The 15,772-nt window shown below is 39.5% G+C and overlaps 1 protein-coding gene across 1 annotated transcript; it reads right to left on the bottom strand.

The window, feature by feature from the left end:
• Nucleotides 1-5,024: 5,024 nt before the first annotated feature.
• Nucleotides 5,025-10,578, bottom strand: LOC142838085 (trypsin V-A-like). The gene is made up of 5 exons (XM_075953377.1): nt 10,542-10,578; nt 8,040-8,202; nt 6,616-6,866; nt 5,699-5,835; nt 5,025-5,174 (listed from the first exon to the last, which is right to left on the bottom strand). Exons 1-5 carry the CDS (start codon nt 10,576-10,578, stop codon nt 5,025-5,027), a joined length of 738 nt encoding a protein of 245 aa, XP_075809492.1.
• Nucleotides 10,579-15,772: the final 5,194 nt, after the last annotated feature.

Below are 15,772 nucleotides of genomic sequence, written 5' to 3' on the forward strand. Positions count from 1 at the left end.
GTATTTCCTATTCCTAGGGCAGCGACAAAGGGTTGCTTAGTCAAGGCATAGATGTAGACTAGGTTCAAGTATTTTAAAAATATGATTTTCAGACATCAAAATGTCAAAAAAAATGTAGTGGTCATTTTGTACTTTGGAGGTCCATAAACAGTGTGTATTGTACAAAACAGAACACACATTGTTCACTTTGCATGTGTTAAACCCATGTACCCTAAACTCCCTAAATATTTGCATAATATTTTAATAAATAAAATAAAAAATAATAAAATTGAGAAACCAGATGTGCATGTATCTGGTCATAGATATGTTGAAGATTTCTGCAATATTATACTTGTTTATAAATTTATTATTTAAAGGATTTCACATGAAAAGATGCTTTGATGAACACTGACTATACTGATACTTAATTTCTTGGGCCTGAAAAGATGGATCAGCACTTAAGAGCACTTGCTGATCTTGCAGAGGATCCAGCTTTGGTTCCCAGACAACACACAGGCCTTGTCAAGCCTCTGAGAGCATCAAACACACAGATTGTGCACAGGCATACATACAGGCTAATATTTATACGTGTTAAATAAAAATAAAATGTCTTCTAAAGTTAAAATTTATTTCCTAAGTAGTTACAGACCTGAAAAAAATATCAGGAATCTTGATAAAACAGAAAATCAATAATGTCCTCCTTACAAGGTGTAAATAGCCCTAAGTGACTTAAAAATAAATAACCGCCTGTAAATCAGAAATGTAAAAAATGCATTTCAAAGTTTGTATAACTAGGGTAAACTTGAATGAGTACATTCTCTAATATTGTTGGCTTAATAAAGAAATGTAGCTGTGTTAATCAATATTTTAATGTGGTAGGGCTCTTATTTAAATAGGCCGCCTTAAAATACCTGCATAGCATGAAGGCCTCCGCAAAAGAGACCGATAAGAAGGGAAGATTATCTCCCTAGCAGACTTCTTGGCAGAGGGGGTATACAGACAGGTGGAGGAGAGCCTACGTTCGCACACCAGTCAGCGGGACTGGACCGAGTTGTGTCAACAATTCGTGGCTATAACGATGACAGTGTATATTAGGTACCTCCACGACCTAATCCTTCCCTGTGCTCCCTGAAACTGCTCCAGAACCCAGTGTCAACTGGCGCCATCTTCCCAAATGGCCACCCTACACAGTTTGCCTGGGAAACCTGCCCTCTGATGACAGACAATCCCATTAAGGAATTCTTTAGATGATTAGATGTCAGATATACGCTTACCACGTGAACCCAGCAATCCAGACCAGCTGAAAGGTGTTGGTTACGCTGAGTTTGAGGACCTGGATGCCCTGTTCAGTGCCCCTAGTCTCAGTGAAGAGTCTCTAGGTAACAGGAGAATTCTAGTGGACGTTGCTAAGCAAACGCCTGGAATGGAGAGCTGTGAAATCAATATTCCACCAGACACAGACTAGAGTGCCAATCTCATCTTTCCACAAACGGCTTTGATGCTGCCCTGCCCATGAGAAGTGATCAATTTGGAGACCAGCAAGTCTCGAAACCCCTAAGATTCAGACCACGGTGGGTATGATGGGGTATAGCGATTGTCCATGTCTGGATATGGATCCGTTGGATGACCGTGGGCAGCGGAGGCTACGACAGATGTAAAAATGACATACTTTCTTTTGTTTTTGCTTTTTTTCCCCTCCTGTGTGACTTCTGTTTGAAATTTGTTTACACAGACTCCAGGATAGACAATGGTAGGCATGTGGTAGCCGTAGGGGTGCCGTTGAAATGGGGACTAGAGAGAAAAGGGGACCTCTGATGATGAGTGTGACAGACAGGAGTTCCAGCGATAGTGTCTCGTGGATTATAGGGATAATGAGTTGTAAATTGCATCTCTATTTACCTTGGGTTTGAAACAATTTATATACCATAAAGCAAAACTCAGGGCATAGACCATTAGGTAAGAATTGCAAAATGGAAATAAAACAACCACTTAGGACGTTTCATGGAGGATTTTATTTTTAAAATTTATTTAATAAGCAGTAGAATCAGAAAAGCAAGTAAAATAGGTGGATAATGATCACCTAGGTTTATTTAATGCCTCAGATTTTCAACGAAAAGTTCAGGAAGAGATAAATTTAAGAAGTATACACAGAATACATATTCACAAATTAAATCCTCTATATTTCAACTTTTTTAGTAACTTGAAGATACGGAACTATGTTAAATAATTAGATGATGTGATCTCATAATAGGAAAGCAAAAATGAAATACAAAGTAAGAGTTTAAACAAGCCATAAAAGATTAAAGCACTATGAAAGAACATGGATATTTATTAGTAGTAGTATTATTATCATTATTTTAGGTATATTTATTTGTGCAGGGATATGTTTAGGTATGTTCATTTGTGTTTTAATAGATAAAGCTTGCCTGAAGATTAGAGAGTAAAACCACCCCACTGGCCAGTTTTACAGGCAGAGGTAACACACACCTTTAATCCCAGTAGTCACACTAGTTTGCCATAGAAACCAGGCAATAGTGGTGCACGCTTTTAATCCCAGTCCTAGAGAGGAATATAAAATGGGAGGAAACAGCTCTCAGACACAGTCTCATTTTGAGATTCCTCAAGGCAGGGTCACCATTTCAGACTGAGGTAGAGGTAAGAGCCAGTGGTTGGCTGTTTTGCTTTTCTGACCTTCAGGTTGAACCCCGATATCTGTCTCTGGGTTTTTATTAATTGTCCTACATATATGTTTTTCCCTGTGTAAAGCTCCATTTGTAAGGGTGCCCATGGTGGTCAGAAGAGTGTATTAAATCTCCCGGGGCTGGAGTTGTGAGTGCTAGGATTTCAATGGTCTTGGCTGTGGAACTCCTCATCTACTTCCATCATTTACTGGATAAAGGTTCTATGATGACAGGGTAGTCACCAATCTTATTGCAGCAGATGGCCATTTCAGGCACCCTCTCACTATTGCTAGGAGTCTTGGCTGGGGTCATCCTTATGAATTCCCGGGGGTTTCCCTGCCAGCGGGTTTCTCATTAAACCTGAAATGCTTTCCCATAAAGAGTTCTCTTTCCTTACTCCCCGTCTCCGTTCTGACCCCAACCAGCCTTCTGCACCCAGTATGCCCAACCCATTCCCTCCAGTTCCCCTCCCCCAAGCCCCCTGCCCGTTCCCCCAGTTTACCCAGGAGATGTCTTCTATTTCCCCTTCCTGGGGAAATTCATGCATTCCTCTCTGAGTCCTCCTTCTTATCAAACCTCTCCAGGGCTGTGGATTTTAGGTTGGTTATCATATAATTTACTCCTAATATCCACTTAAGAGTGAGCACATGCTATGTTTGTCTTTCTAGGTTTGGGTTACCTTACCTGGATTTTTTTTTTCTAGTTCCATCCATTTGCCTGCAAATTTCATGAGGTCATTGTTTTGTTTTTTTATAACTGAGTTTATATATTTTTGAGATTTGCCCTCTGTCAAATGGAGGGTTGGTGAAGATCTTTTTACCAATCTGTAGGCTACTATTTCTTTTATTGGTGGTATACTTTGCTTATATAAGCGCCTCAGTTTCAGGAGGTCCCATTTATTAATTGTCAGTCTCAGTGTCTGTGCTACTGGTGTTATATTCAGGAAGGAGCCTCCTGGGCCAATGTATTCAAGGCTAGTTTCACTTTCTCTTCTATCATGTTCAGTGTAAATAGATTTATATTGAGGTCTTTGATCTACTGGGCTTGGGTTATGTGCAGGGTGATAGATAAGAATCTATTTACATTCTTCTCCCTACTGACATCCACTTATGCCAACACTATTTGTTGAAGATGCTTTCTTTTTTCCTTTGTATAATTTTGACTTTTATTTATTTATTTTTTTGACAAAAATGAGGTCTTCATAGGTGTGTGGATTAATGTCATGGTCTTCAATTCTATTCCATTGTTCTGTGCATCTGATTTTATGCCAATACCAAGCTGCTTTTTATTTTTGTTTTTCTATATGAAGCTGAGTATTGTTCTTTCAAAGTCTGTGAAGAACTGTGCTGGAATTTTGATGAGGATGATGTTGAATCTGTAGATTGCTTTTGGTAAGATTACTATTTTTACTATGTTAATCCTATCTATCCATGAGCATGGGAGATCCTTCCATTTTCTGATATCTTCTTCAATTTCTTTCTTCAAAGACTTGAAATTCTTGTCAGACAGATCTTTCTTTTGTTTGACTAATATCACACAATTTGTTTTATATTATTTTTAGCTTTTGGTAAGGGTGTTATTTCTCTGATTTCATTCTCATCCTGTTTATCATTTGAATATAAGAGGGACACTGATTTTTTTTTTTTAGTTACTCTTGTAACCCACCACATTGCTGAAGGTGTTTATCAGCTGTAGGAGCACTGTAGTAGAATTTTGGGGTCATTTATGCATGCTATCATATCATCTGCCAATAGTGGAAGTTTGACTTCTTCCTTTCCAATTTGAATCCCCTTAATCTCCTTTTGTTGTCTTATTGCTCTAGCTAGAACTTTGAGTACTATAGTGAATAGCTATAGAGACAGTGGGCAGTTTTGTCTTGTTCCTGATTTCAGTGGAAACGCTTTGAGTTTCTCTTCATTCAATCTGACATTGACTGTTGGCTTCCTGCGTATTGCTTTTATTATTATTTATTTTTAAGTATGTTACCCATATTCCCAATCTCTCTAAGACCTTCATCATAAAGTGATTTTGGATTTTATTAAAAGCTTTTTCAAAGTCTAATGTGTTTAGTTTTTCCTTTCAGTTTGTTTGTATGCTGGATTACAATGGCAGACTTTCATATGGTTACCCATTACTGCATCTCTGGGATGAAGTCCACTTGATCATGGTGGATGATTGTTTTTGATGTGTTGTTGGATTCTATTTGTCAATATTTTATAGAGTACTTTTGTTCACCTTTGCCAGACTTCTCACTTTAACATAAGCTTTAAAAGGTTAAAGCAGAGAAAAAGGTTTTATTTCCACATAGATTGTAGAGACAGAAGGAAGGTCACCAGGGTGTGACACCTGAAAATATAAAGGCACTTAGTTTTCAGAAATGGTTTGATGAATCCAGTTCAGGTAGTTGCAGACTTTGGTGTAGACACCAGGTTTCCCTTTCTGAGCACAGCCATCACCCCAGGAAACAACACCCTGGAGTTTTCCATTGCAGACCACAGGGCCACCAGAGTCCATCTGGGCAACAATGATACGATATTTAAACTTGGTTATACACTGAGGAAGAATGGGATTCAAAATTTTCTTCCATGATCCTGGGATTATTTTTGTAGGCTACTCATCCTCCACAAAACACTCACTATCCTTAAAAATTCAGTTTCCAATCTACTCAGTATCCCTGTTTACATTATTCTGTGCATTTTTGTGTCCTCCCCTCTTCTGAAATCATTGTATGGGAGGGTGCAGAATGTTGAGGGCTGTAGAGATCTAATATAACACCTAAGCTCTGTCTCTTTCTTAAGGACTTCATCCCACAATACAAGGCTGCTTGGGTTTATAAAGCATCAGCTCTTTGGCTTTTTACCCATCCCATAATATTCATCATCACACTGCAAAGGGAAAACCAGCATATGTTTTCTCAAAGTCTCTCTTCACCTCCCAGATTGAGAGCCAGGCACAGATTTACTATTTTGTTTCCTAGGAGAAATATGGTAGGTAAAGGAGGCAGACCACTGGATAGAGATAGACAACAAGAATCTTACCTGGCAAGAATCTTTTCCACCTTCCAGGAAGCCAAGACAGAACATGTTGCTAGTGATTCTATGTGGGTAGGCCTTATGACAAACCGAGTCTGACAGGACAGGAGCATTCAGACACTGAAGAAGTGAAGGAATCTCAGCTGCAGATTCTAAGGGTGAAGTCGAATTATTTATACTTACTCAATATTTATTTCCTATTTTCTATTACTTTTCATGAGAGTGTCTTTCATTTGTTTTCAAAGCTTCTTCTGGTTCTAAGGGAACAAGGCATGAATATGATGTGCAAAAAACATGCATACATAAAACATAGAAAATAAAAATCTAAAAACAATGTATAATGTAGAAAAGTTTTTTTTAGTTTGGTTTTCTAAATAGTTTTATTCATCAATTTAACTCTTTCTCTGACTTTAATATCAGTGACCACTGCTCTCAAGTGCAGAGGCTTCAGTCAGCATGGAGTCCATTGGCCTCTGTTCCAGATACTTCCTCTATTTATAGTTTTTAACTCATCAATTGCTGTGGGAGGTCCTTCTGTCCATGTGTTGCATTTGTTGGTTAATGAATAAAGTAACTGTCTTGGTTTGTGATAGGGCAAAAGAACAGAGCAAGGCAGGGAAAACTAAACAGAATGCTGGGTAAAAGGAAGCCGAGTCAGGGAGAAGCCATGGAGCCACCACCAGAGATAGATGTGCTGAAGCTTTGCTGGTAGGCCACAACCCCATGGTGATGCACAGATTAATGGAAATTGGTTAAATTAAGATGTAAGAGTTAGCCAATAAGAAAGTAGAGCTAATGGGCCAAGCAGTCATTTAAATAATATAGTGTCGGTGTGATTATTTCTGTGTGTAATCATTATTATGGTCACTAAGGCACTATTCATTTCCAGTACTCACACTTACTACTTTATACATCACAGAGACACTTGCCTGTCAGAAGGCCCCAGCCAGACACAAGGCAGTCCATATCAGCTGAGGGACAGCATTCTGGCAGAGGGATAGTAGATACTTGAGAGTTTAGGGTTGCTGGTGATTTCAGCTTAATCAGCATGATGTCATTGTCAATAGTCCATATACTATAATCAGGATGGGGGATGATCTTAGCTGCATCAATGAACTGCTCACCACCTTCAAGTTTATGAATGTTGTGTTCCCCAAGACGCACCTGTATTTTGCTGGATTTAAAGATTACAAGTTGTAGTGTTCTTGTTCAGCTCATGTTTAGGTAGTCGTGCTGGTGGGAATTTGTGGGCATATTTCTGAACAAGGATGACACCAATAGAAAGGCTAAGGTACTGGGGAAAGGCCCTGAGGCCTCAACCCTACACACAGAACTTTAGGTAACTGCTACTGAGGGACAAACCCATGAATTTGTTAACCAATATCAAATGATCAACCTTGAAAACATTATAGCAACATACCATGCATATAAATATAGAAAACATACAAGTAACTTTATAGAGACCAAGCAAGTTACATATACACACATATGTAAGAACAGTTAATGATAAAAAGAGGTCATGAGTTTGAAAGAAACTAAGGAGGGGTATATGGGAGGAAGATGTGAAGGAAGAAAATGGAATGGAAGATTGTGCAATTATATACCATAATATCAAAGAGAAGAAACAATTTAATAAGTTTAAGTATCCAACATCAATACCCTTTCCTTTCTCCAACACCCTCAATCATGAGCATAAACATAGCTCTCTATTTAAGCACGGAATCACTGAAGTAAGCACACACAACTAATCATGGCATGGGATACAGAATTGTTTAGTAAGAGCCACTGCTTGCAGAGACTTGTAGACCACCATCATCTTATAACTGGGAAGCATAGGAATAGAAACCAAGCATATCTAACAAAGTATTTCCATGTGGAAAGAATATTGGTAAATATTAACTGATACTCTCTACTTGTTAGAATCCCCAAGGCAACAGTAAGAGGAACAGAAATAAATATAGGGACCAGATCAAATTATTTGTCTTGTGGCACTGGAAGTATCATGTCCTTTTTTTTTAACATGGTGTGTAGTCTTGTTCTGATTGATCTGTAATATTAGGCTTAGATTGGTTAACTCTTCTAAGGATCTATCATTATCCATCCTCCTCTCTCTTTTACACTGTAATTTAGGAAGACAGCAATGAACTGTAAGGGTATACACCCATGTTACAGCTATCATAATAAATGTTTCACAATAAATTAATACCATACCTAATAAAACTGTGGGGTGACCAATGAGTCTCAGAGAGTCTATCAAGCATAGATCTGTTTTTTGCTAAATTGAACTTGGTTGGCCTTTAGGATAAAGTGATCTTAGAGCAGAAGGATGTGAATATTGGCTACTTACGGAGAATAACAGTGCGCAGCAGACAGCACCCACTGGTCAGTGATGAGAGATCCCCCACATATGTGAGATCCATCATTCAGTGACACTTGGTAGGGGACAGAATGCTTCTGACAAGTGTAGCCCCCAACGATCCTCTCATCATTCTCCTCAGTGAGGAAGGAAGCTGTGGGAGAAAAGCGAGGAGCTCTCTGTTACATGGTCCTATCATATTATTTCATGCACTAAGAAGCCTTATTTCAGACTAAGGTCAAAAGGGATGACAATGCTCTTCAGCATCACACAGTCAAGGCATATCCATGTTATGGTTAACTTTTCTTGATGACTTGATTGGATTTGGAACCACCTAGAAAACACACCTCTGTGAGGTTATTGCTGTGGGGGTTTTACTGCAGAAGGAAGACTTACTCTAATCATGAGTGAGGTAGGGAGACTGAACCAAAGGGGGAGGGGAGAAAGCCTGATGAGCACCAGTGATATCTCTCTGCTTCCAGACTGTCAGTATCATAGAGCCCACTGGCTTACCCTCCCACCATGACCATTATGAATCATCTCCAGCACAGCTTTCCAAGGCTGACCATAGCCTCTTCAACATGAGCCAAAACAATATTTCTTTCCTTATGTGGTTCCTGTCTGGTTGTTTCACAACAATGAGTAAAGTGGCTAAAATAACTGGGTTTATGTAATCTTTATGATTACTCATTTCTCTGCACCGTGAGCATGGACCCTACTTATATAGTGATGAATAAGAAAGCACTATTGAAATATATTCTTTGTTTGATTAATTTTTCATTATGATATATACACAACTAAATATTCCATTCATAACCACACACATTCATAAACACCTACCAATTTAGTCAGATCAGAGGCTCTTTAGAAAATAAATGTTCTATCACCACCACTTACGATTTAACCATTTAAATCTGTCACCTCATCAATTTTCATGCAAATATGTAGAAAGATTGGCAATATGGGTTGGAGAGGTGGCTTAGTAGGCATAATTTGCTGTGCAGGTCTGGGACTTGAGTTCAGTTTTCTAGCATCCTCATGAAAGTCTAGCATAGTGACAGGCTCTATAGCCCCAGTCCCGGATTGGAGGGAGAGCAACTACAGACAGAGACATTAATTAGAACCCAGTGGTCAAACAGTTAGCTTAAAATAGAAACTATTAAGTTTAGTGAGAGACCTTGTCTCAAAAATGTAAGGTAGAGGATAAGAGAAAGATATACAAAGTTGATGTCTGACCTTCACATTCACAGATGAGTACACCAGCACGTGGGCATGCATACACACACACACACACACACACACACACATACACACACACACACACACACCACCAACGGAAACCTTCTGGGAGTTTTCTGGGTGTATGTTTGTGGAAGTTGATTAAATATTAAAATGGAAAATCTACCTACGTAAGTTAATAAAAAAACTCTTAAAAGCTATTGGAGTATATTCCATCCTACATAAAAATGACAACTTTGATTTTGTATTTAATCAACTTCTTTCTTGGAGTTGAGAATTAATTACCATACCACCTGTCAATTTATGAGTTCTAGAATATGAGATCTAGACTAACATGTCTACAGTGAGTTTCAGAACAGTATGATCAAACTACAGGTGAAATTTTTATCTCAATGAAACAAAACCCTCTTGTCTACAAACACAAGAACACAAGTGAAAGATAAAAGTCTATTTGAATCTATTTTTATTTTTATTATTGTCTGACTATACTACATCAAACAAGTTAGTCAGCATTTTCATATTTCCCCAATATCTATTGAGATTTCTTACAGCCTTACATGTGTTTTATTAAAAAAAATTTATTCTATTATTCAATTCTTCAAATATTGTTAGGAAAGAAACTTCTAGAAAAGTATACAAATGCATTACATATAGAAAAGTATTAAATTTTAAAAATACAATTTTAGTAGCATTAAAAATTAATTTAGTAGTATTAAAACACTCATTTTTATCACAACTGCTTGACTTGTGAGTTTATATTAGAAAGTTTTCATTTAAAAAGTGTCTGAAAACACAGTCTGAGATTTTTATCAATGAGAATAAAATGTTTGCATCTGTTGGGATTTTCTGGGTAAATAACTACAGCTTCATGTTCAGGGGACTTAGGCTTTGGTGATCATGGTCCCATTAAGTAGTACAGATTACTTTCACTCTGAATTCTTAGAAGTCAATGGAAGCGTGTGTGTGTATACTATACTTTCTCTTCAGTTCTAAATTTCTGGAATCTACGTGGAATTTCAAAACACCTTCTGATTCTTTATGAGACGACCTTTGAGAATCGGTTCTTGATACTATGAATTTCCACTATCAAGTGAGATTTAATCTCTAATAAGCATAGGCACTATACACTCATGCCTCTACTATTTGAATTTTTGTTGTCAGCCCTTATATTCAATGAACATTGTTGTTTTTCCCAGAACAAATTACAGACTTACAATTCTGACTCTTGTAGATTCATTAATTTGAAAGACTCACCAACAGTTCCGAGTAGAACAAAGAAGAAAATCTTCATGGTTGCTCACTAGGTCAGGACCAGGCAATAAGACGGACGTTTTTCTCATGAGTACTTATACCTTCATGTCTGTCAACGACACTGTAGTTTCGGGTGCCAAAGAATGATTTCACTGGAAACTCACAAATCTAAATTTAGAACCCTATTCTGTGACAGGTAAAGCGTAAGTCAAGACTTAATTAACTTTACCCCAGAGAGCTGTGGGAATGGGAGTGGGAAACCCACCTGGTTGGAACTAGTCTTCCTAAAAGGAAAATGTATTGGTATGAGGTCACACGTAACAGCTAAAACTTTCCAGATTCTCAACCAAATATGTTGGTAACTGATTTGCTGACATTTGAACAATTTTCCAAGAAGTTATAACAACATAACTTGGTACATTGGCTGCTTTGATGTAGATAAGTTCTGACTTATCATGGTGTCATTATTAATGGGACAGGTTGTTTTCCTGGTGAAAGTAATCATTTTATTATTTAAAATATAGTAGATTAAGAGAAAAAGCATAGTAATGATACCTAATTACTTTTCAATAATCTAAACCTTACAAAGTATAAGGGATGTAGAAATCCCACTTATATGGGGTTTCAATATCTGTAAAAGCAGTGACCCAGAAGTGTCTTTCAACCAGTTTAGATTCCTCTGTTGAGAGTTTCTCTTTAGGCCTGTACTCCATTTTTTTTATTAGATTATTTGTTCTTTGGATGAACAATTTCTTGAGTTCTTTGTATATTTTGGAGATCAGATCTCTATCTTATGTTGGGTTGTTGAAGATATTTTCCCATTTGTAGGTTGTCATTTTGTCTTGTTGACTGTGTCCTTTGCTTTATAGAAGCTTTTTGGTTTTAGGAGGTCCCATTTATTAATTGTTGCTCTCAGTGTCTGTGCTATGTAGAAAGTGGTCTCCTGTGCCAATGTGTTCAAGTGCACTTCCCATTTTCTCTTTTATGAGGGTCAGTGTAGCTGGCTTTATGTTGAGGTCTTTGATCCATTTGGACTTGAGTTTTGTGCATGGTGAGAGATTTGGATCTATTTTCACATATCTTCATAGTTCTATGTACCTAGCATCCTCTCTCCACCACATTTTCCATTGTAATTGAGGATTAGTTTTCAGTACTGCTGTAACTAGATCTTGCCAATCACATGGGATAATTCTGTTCCGAGTGGTCTGACAGTTTAACAACAACTTTACAAAAGTTGAATGAATACTATATGAAGCTATTGCTTCCTTAAATATCTTCAAATTTAACATTTCTATAGGATCTCAGTAAACTTATGGATAGTTTTAGAGGATGCCTACTATCTAGTGGTCATTCTTGAATGGTAACTGGATAAATTAAGATTGATTTTATAATAACCTTGTTGCTCTTCTTTAGTTTTATAATGCGATATTTTTCATATTGGCATGAAATCAAGGAACTTTTGTATTGCTGTGAACATTATGTGACATAACAACTTGAGGAAAGACAGACTTATCAGGGTTCTTTGTTTGATTGGATTGAGTCTAATGATACCTGGCTTCATATACTTTGGCAGTAAACCATGGTGGTAGAAACCACTGACAGGAAGACTCATAACTTCATGACAGGGAGAAAATAAAGAATTAGAACTAGACATAACATAGAAAGTCATGACCTCATATGTCACTTCCTCCTACTCTACACAGCCTCCCAAAGTAGTCCCATGAACTGTGAAAGAATTGTTCAACATACAAGACTGCGAGGTATATTTCATATGTGACCCACAACTTTCTGAGACTGGCACCCAAAATTTCATGGCTGTTTCATAATGAAAAATGTATGTAGACCACTTCAATGAATCTCTCAAAGTTTAATACTGGAAAGGTAGTATATATGTAAATTTTCTGTAGAGGAGAACATGACACATACTTGTAGTGTTAGTAAAGTCACAATAACCAGTCTTTCAAGGATAGTCTCAGATACAGAAGACTTGCAGCCAACTTGGGCTTAATTTCAATGAAACAAATAACAGTGTATGCCAAGACTCAAGGGAGCCTCTTCATTGTGAGTTCCTTTAAGCTTAAAATCACAATACATACTTCCAACAAACTGGATTATAAACAAAGGGAGCAAGACCAAAGCATGAAAGGAGCAGATTACAAGTAAGAACAACAGTTAGAACGGAAAACAGTAAGTCCTGAAGCACCAAGTCAGCACCAATGACATATGGTATCTTGATATGAATTAATAGATCTACACACCTGCCATCTTTATCCCATTTGAACAAGGTCTCTTTTGATTTGTGTCTACTCAAAACTTTGAAGTTTCTGCTCTTATATTCCTTGGTCCTAGCATTTCCAAGATTCTATAATAAGTACTGGTTTTAGTTTTGACCATCACAGAAGAAAAAAATTATGATCTTTATGCATTCCTTCAGGTATTATGAACACACATGCTTGTTAAGACCCCAAGGTTTGCTCAGAAGCACTGATGGAATTGTACTACTGTATTCTGCACATTTGCAAAACCATGATCAAATGAATGACCTCAAATGTTGCCAACAACTCAGATATGCATAGGATCACATGGCTCCTGTTAGAAACTCTTTACAACCTAAATATAAGAAAAGCATACTTAAGGAAAATTTCCTAGGTGGCTGAGACTGAGTCATATGCCTAGAGGCACTCTTTATTTATTCTTCCTTTTTTACTTTCCTCTAATATATTACATATCAGCCACAGTCTCTCCTCTATCCCCTTCTCTGAGTGCCCCCTCACATCTTTCCCTGATCCACTTCTCATCTGTTTCCCTGAAGAAAAGATCAGTTCTCCCTGGGTATATCAATTCAGCTATGCATAACACAATGCAATAAGGCTAGGTATATATCATTATATAAAGTCTGGACAAGGCAACCCAGTAAGAGAAAAAAGTTTTCATGAACAGACATAAGAGTCATATGCACCCCCTTCCATTGTTAGGAATCCACAAAAGCTTCAAGCTAAAGAATCACAGAATGATAACAACATACACGGTCCCAGTTTGTTGCTTCACACTTTGTGAGCTCTTATAAGTCCTGCTTAGATGATTCTTAATTTACTCATATATTGTGGTACCCTCAACTCTTCTTTTTCTTATACTCCTTCCTCATCCTCTTTTGCAGAATTCCTGAAGCTTCACCTAGTATTTGTCTGTGAGTCTTTGTAACTGCTCTCAACACATCTGCAAGAGGAAGCCTCATTGATGACTGTGGAGCTAAGCCCCCATTCTAATAACACAGTAAAACATCATTAAGAATCATTTATACCCTTTTTTTCTTTTTTTATTGATAAAAGGAGAATAAAAAAAAACAAATTTCCAGCTCCTCCCAGCCTCCCATTTCCCTCCCCCTCCTCCCACTCTTCTCCCCCTCCTCCCACCCTCTCCCCCCTCCCACCATTTCCCCCTCCCCCACTCCTCTCCCCCTCCCTCTCCAGTCCAAAGAGCAGTCAGGGTTCCCTGCCCTGTGGTAAGTCCTAGGTCCTCCCCCCTCCATCCATATCTAGGAAGGTGAACATCCAAACCGGCTAGGCTCCCACCAAGCCAGCACATTAAGTAGGATCAAAACCGCGTGCCATTGTCCTTGGCGTCTCATCAGCCCTCATTGTTCACCATGTTCAGAGAGTCCAGTTTTATCCCATGCTTTTTCGGTAACAGTCCAGCTGGCCTTGGTGAGCTCCCAGTAGATCAGCTCCACTGTCTCAGTACCCTTTTTTTGGTAGTCTTGTTTGGTTATATCCTAGAACTCTGAGCCATCCAACTTCTGGATCCTGGATTTCTAAGCAGTGTCACATATGGGCTCCGTCTCATGGTGTGGGCCTCAGGTTAGACCAGTCATCGGTGGTCACCTCCAGAAGCTCTGAGCTACAATTGACCCAGGGCATCTTTCAGGAATTACAGGTTGATTATAGGTCCTAAATTTTGTGCCTGAGTTGATTTCCAGCTACCACCACTGAGAGCCTAGACAGATTAGAGAAAATAGATGGATCAGGCTCAAATCCTCCAGTACTAGCAGTCATAGATGTGTGGGAGAAAGGCTATGAAGGGAGTGATCAGTTCCCCTTCTTTTGCTGTCACTGCTTCCTGATCTGCTCAGATGAGAACAAGAGCACACACAATTGTAAACCATCAGCTGTGAACTGCTTCCATGGCTTATGATAAACTATACCCTCAATCCAGGATCCAGAATAAAACCATTACTCCTTAGTTCCTGTGTAATTATAGTCACAGAAAGGACAAAAATGCTAATGAAATATATGTACGTGAAACTATTTTCATGCTTTAAGCTTCTATTTTCTAAACAGCATAATTTAAAGTAATAATAAGTTTCTTATTCATAGAAAATGGTTGTTTCTAACAATAGGAAGATAATATCAAAGTGGCATCTCAGGCAAACCTTAAGAAAAGATATACACTTCTAAAAGACTCAATATTAAATAAACATAGGAGGTGATGAGTTTAAGGCTGTCCTTCTAAACAAGACACACTCTTAAGAGAACTGGTTTCCTAAATTTTCGTCTAAAATTCTAGAAACTTGAGCTCTGTGCTGTGATCTTTCTACAGTATGCACTCCTACTATAAGAATGCGTTACCAGCTGGAGTTGTGACTTCCATTCCAATTACCTTTATGGAAAACTGGGGGAAAGAGGATATGGAAACTTGGTGCTGAATCACCCATCATCTATTACAGAACAGAACTCTAAATTTGGAGACGCACAGAGGCGGAGCGGCGGCGCCCAGACGCACAGAGGCGGAGCGGCGGCGCCCAGACGCACAGAGGCGGAGCGGCGGCGCCCAGACGCACAGAGGCGGAGCGGCGGCGCCCAGACGCACAGAGGCGGAGCGGCGGCGCCCAGACGCACAGAGGCGGAGCGGCGGCGCCCAGACGCACAGAGGCGGAGCGGCGGCGCCCAGACGCACAGAGGCGGAGCGGCGGCGCCCAGACGCACAGAGGCGGAGCGGCGGCGCCCAGACGCACAGAGGCGGAGCGGCGGCGCCCAGACGCACAGAGGCGGAGCGGCGGCGCCCAGACGCACAGAGGCGGAGCGGCGGCGCCCAGACGCACAGAGGCGGAGCGGCGGCGCCCAGACGCGGCGGAGCGGCGGCGCCCAGACGCGGCGGAGCGGCGGCGCCCAGACGCGGCGGAGCGGCGGCGCCCAGACGCGGCGGAGCGGCGGCGCCCAGACGCGGCGGAGCGGCGG

Source organism: Microtus pennsylvanicus, chromosome 19 (assembly GCF_037038515.1).
Source record: "Microtus pennsylvanicus isolate mMicPen1 chromosome 19, mMicPen1.hap1, whole genome shotgun sequence".
Taxonomy (NCBI): Eukaryota; Metazoa; Chordata; class Mammalia; order Rodentia; family Cricetidae; genus Microtus; species Microtus pennsylvanicus.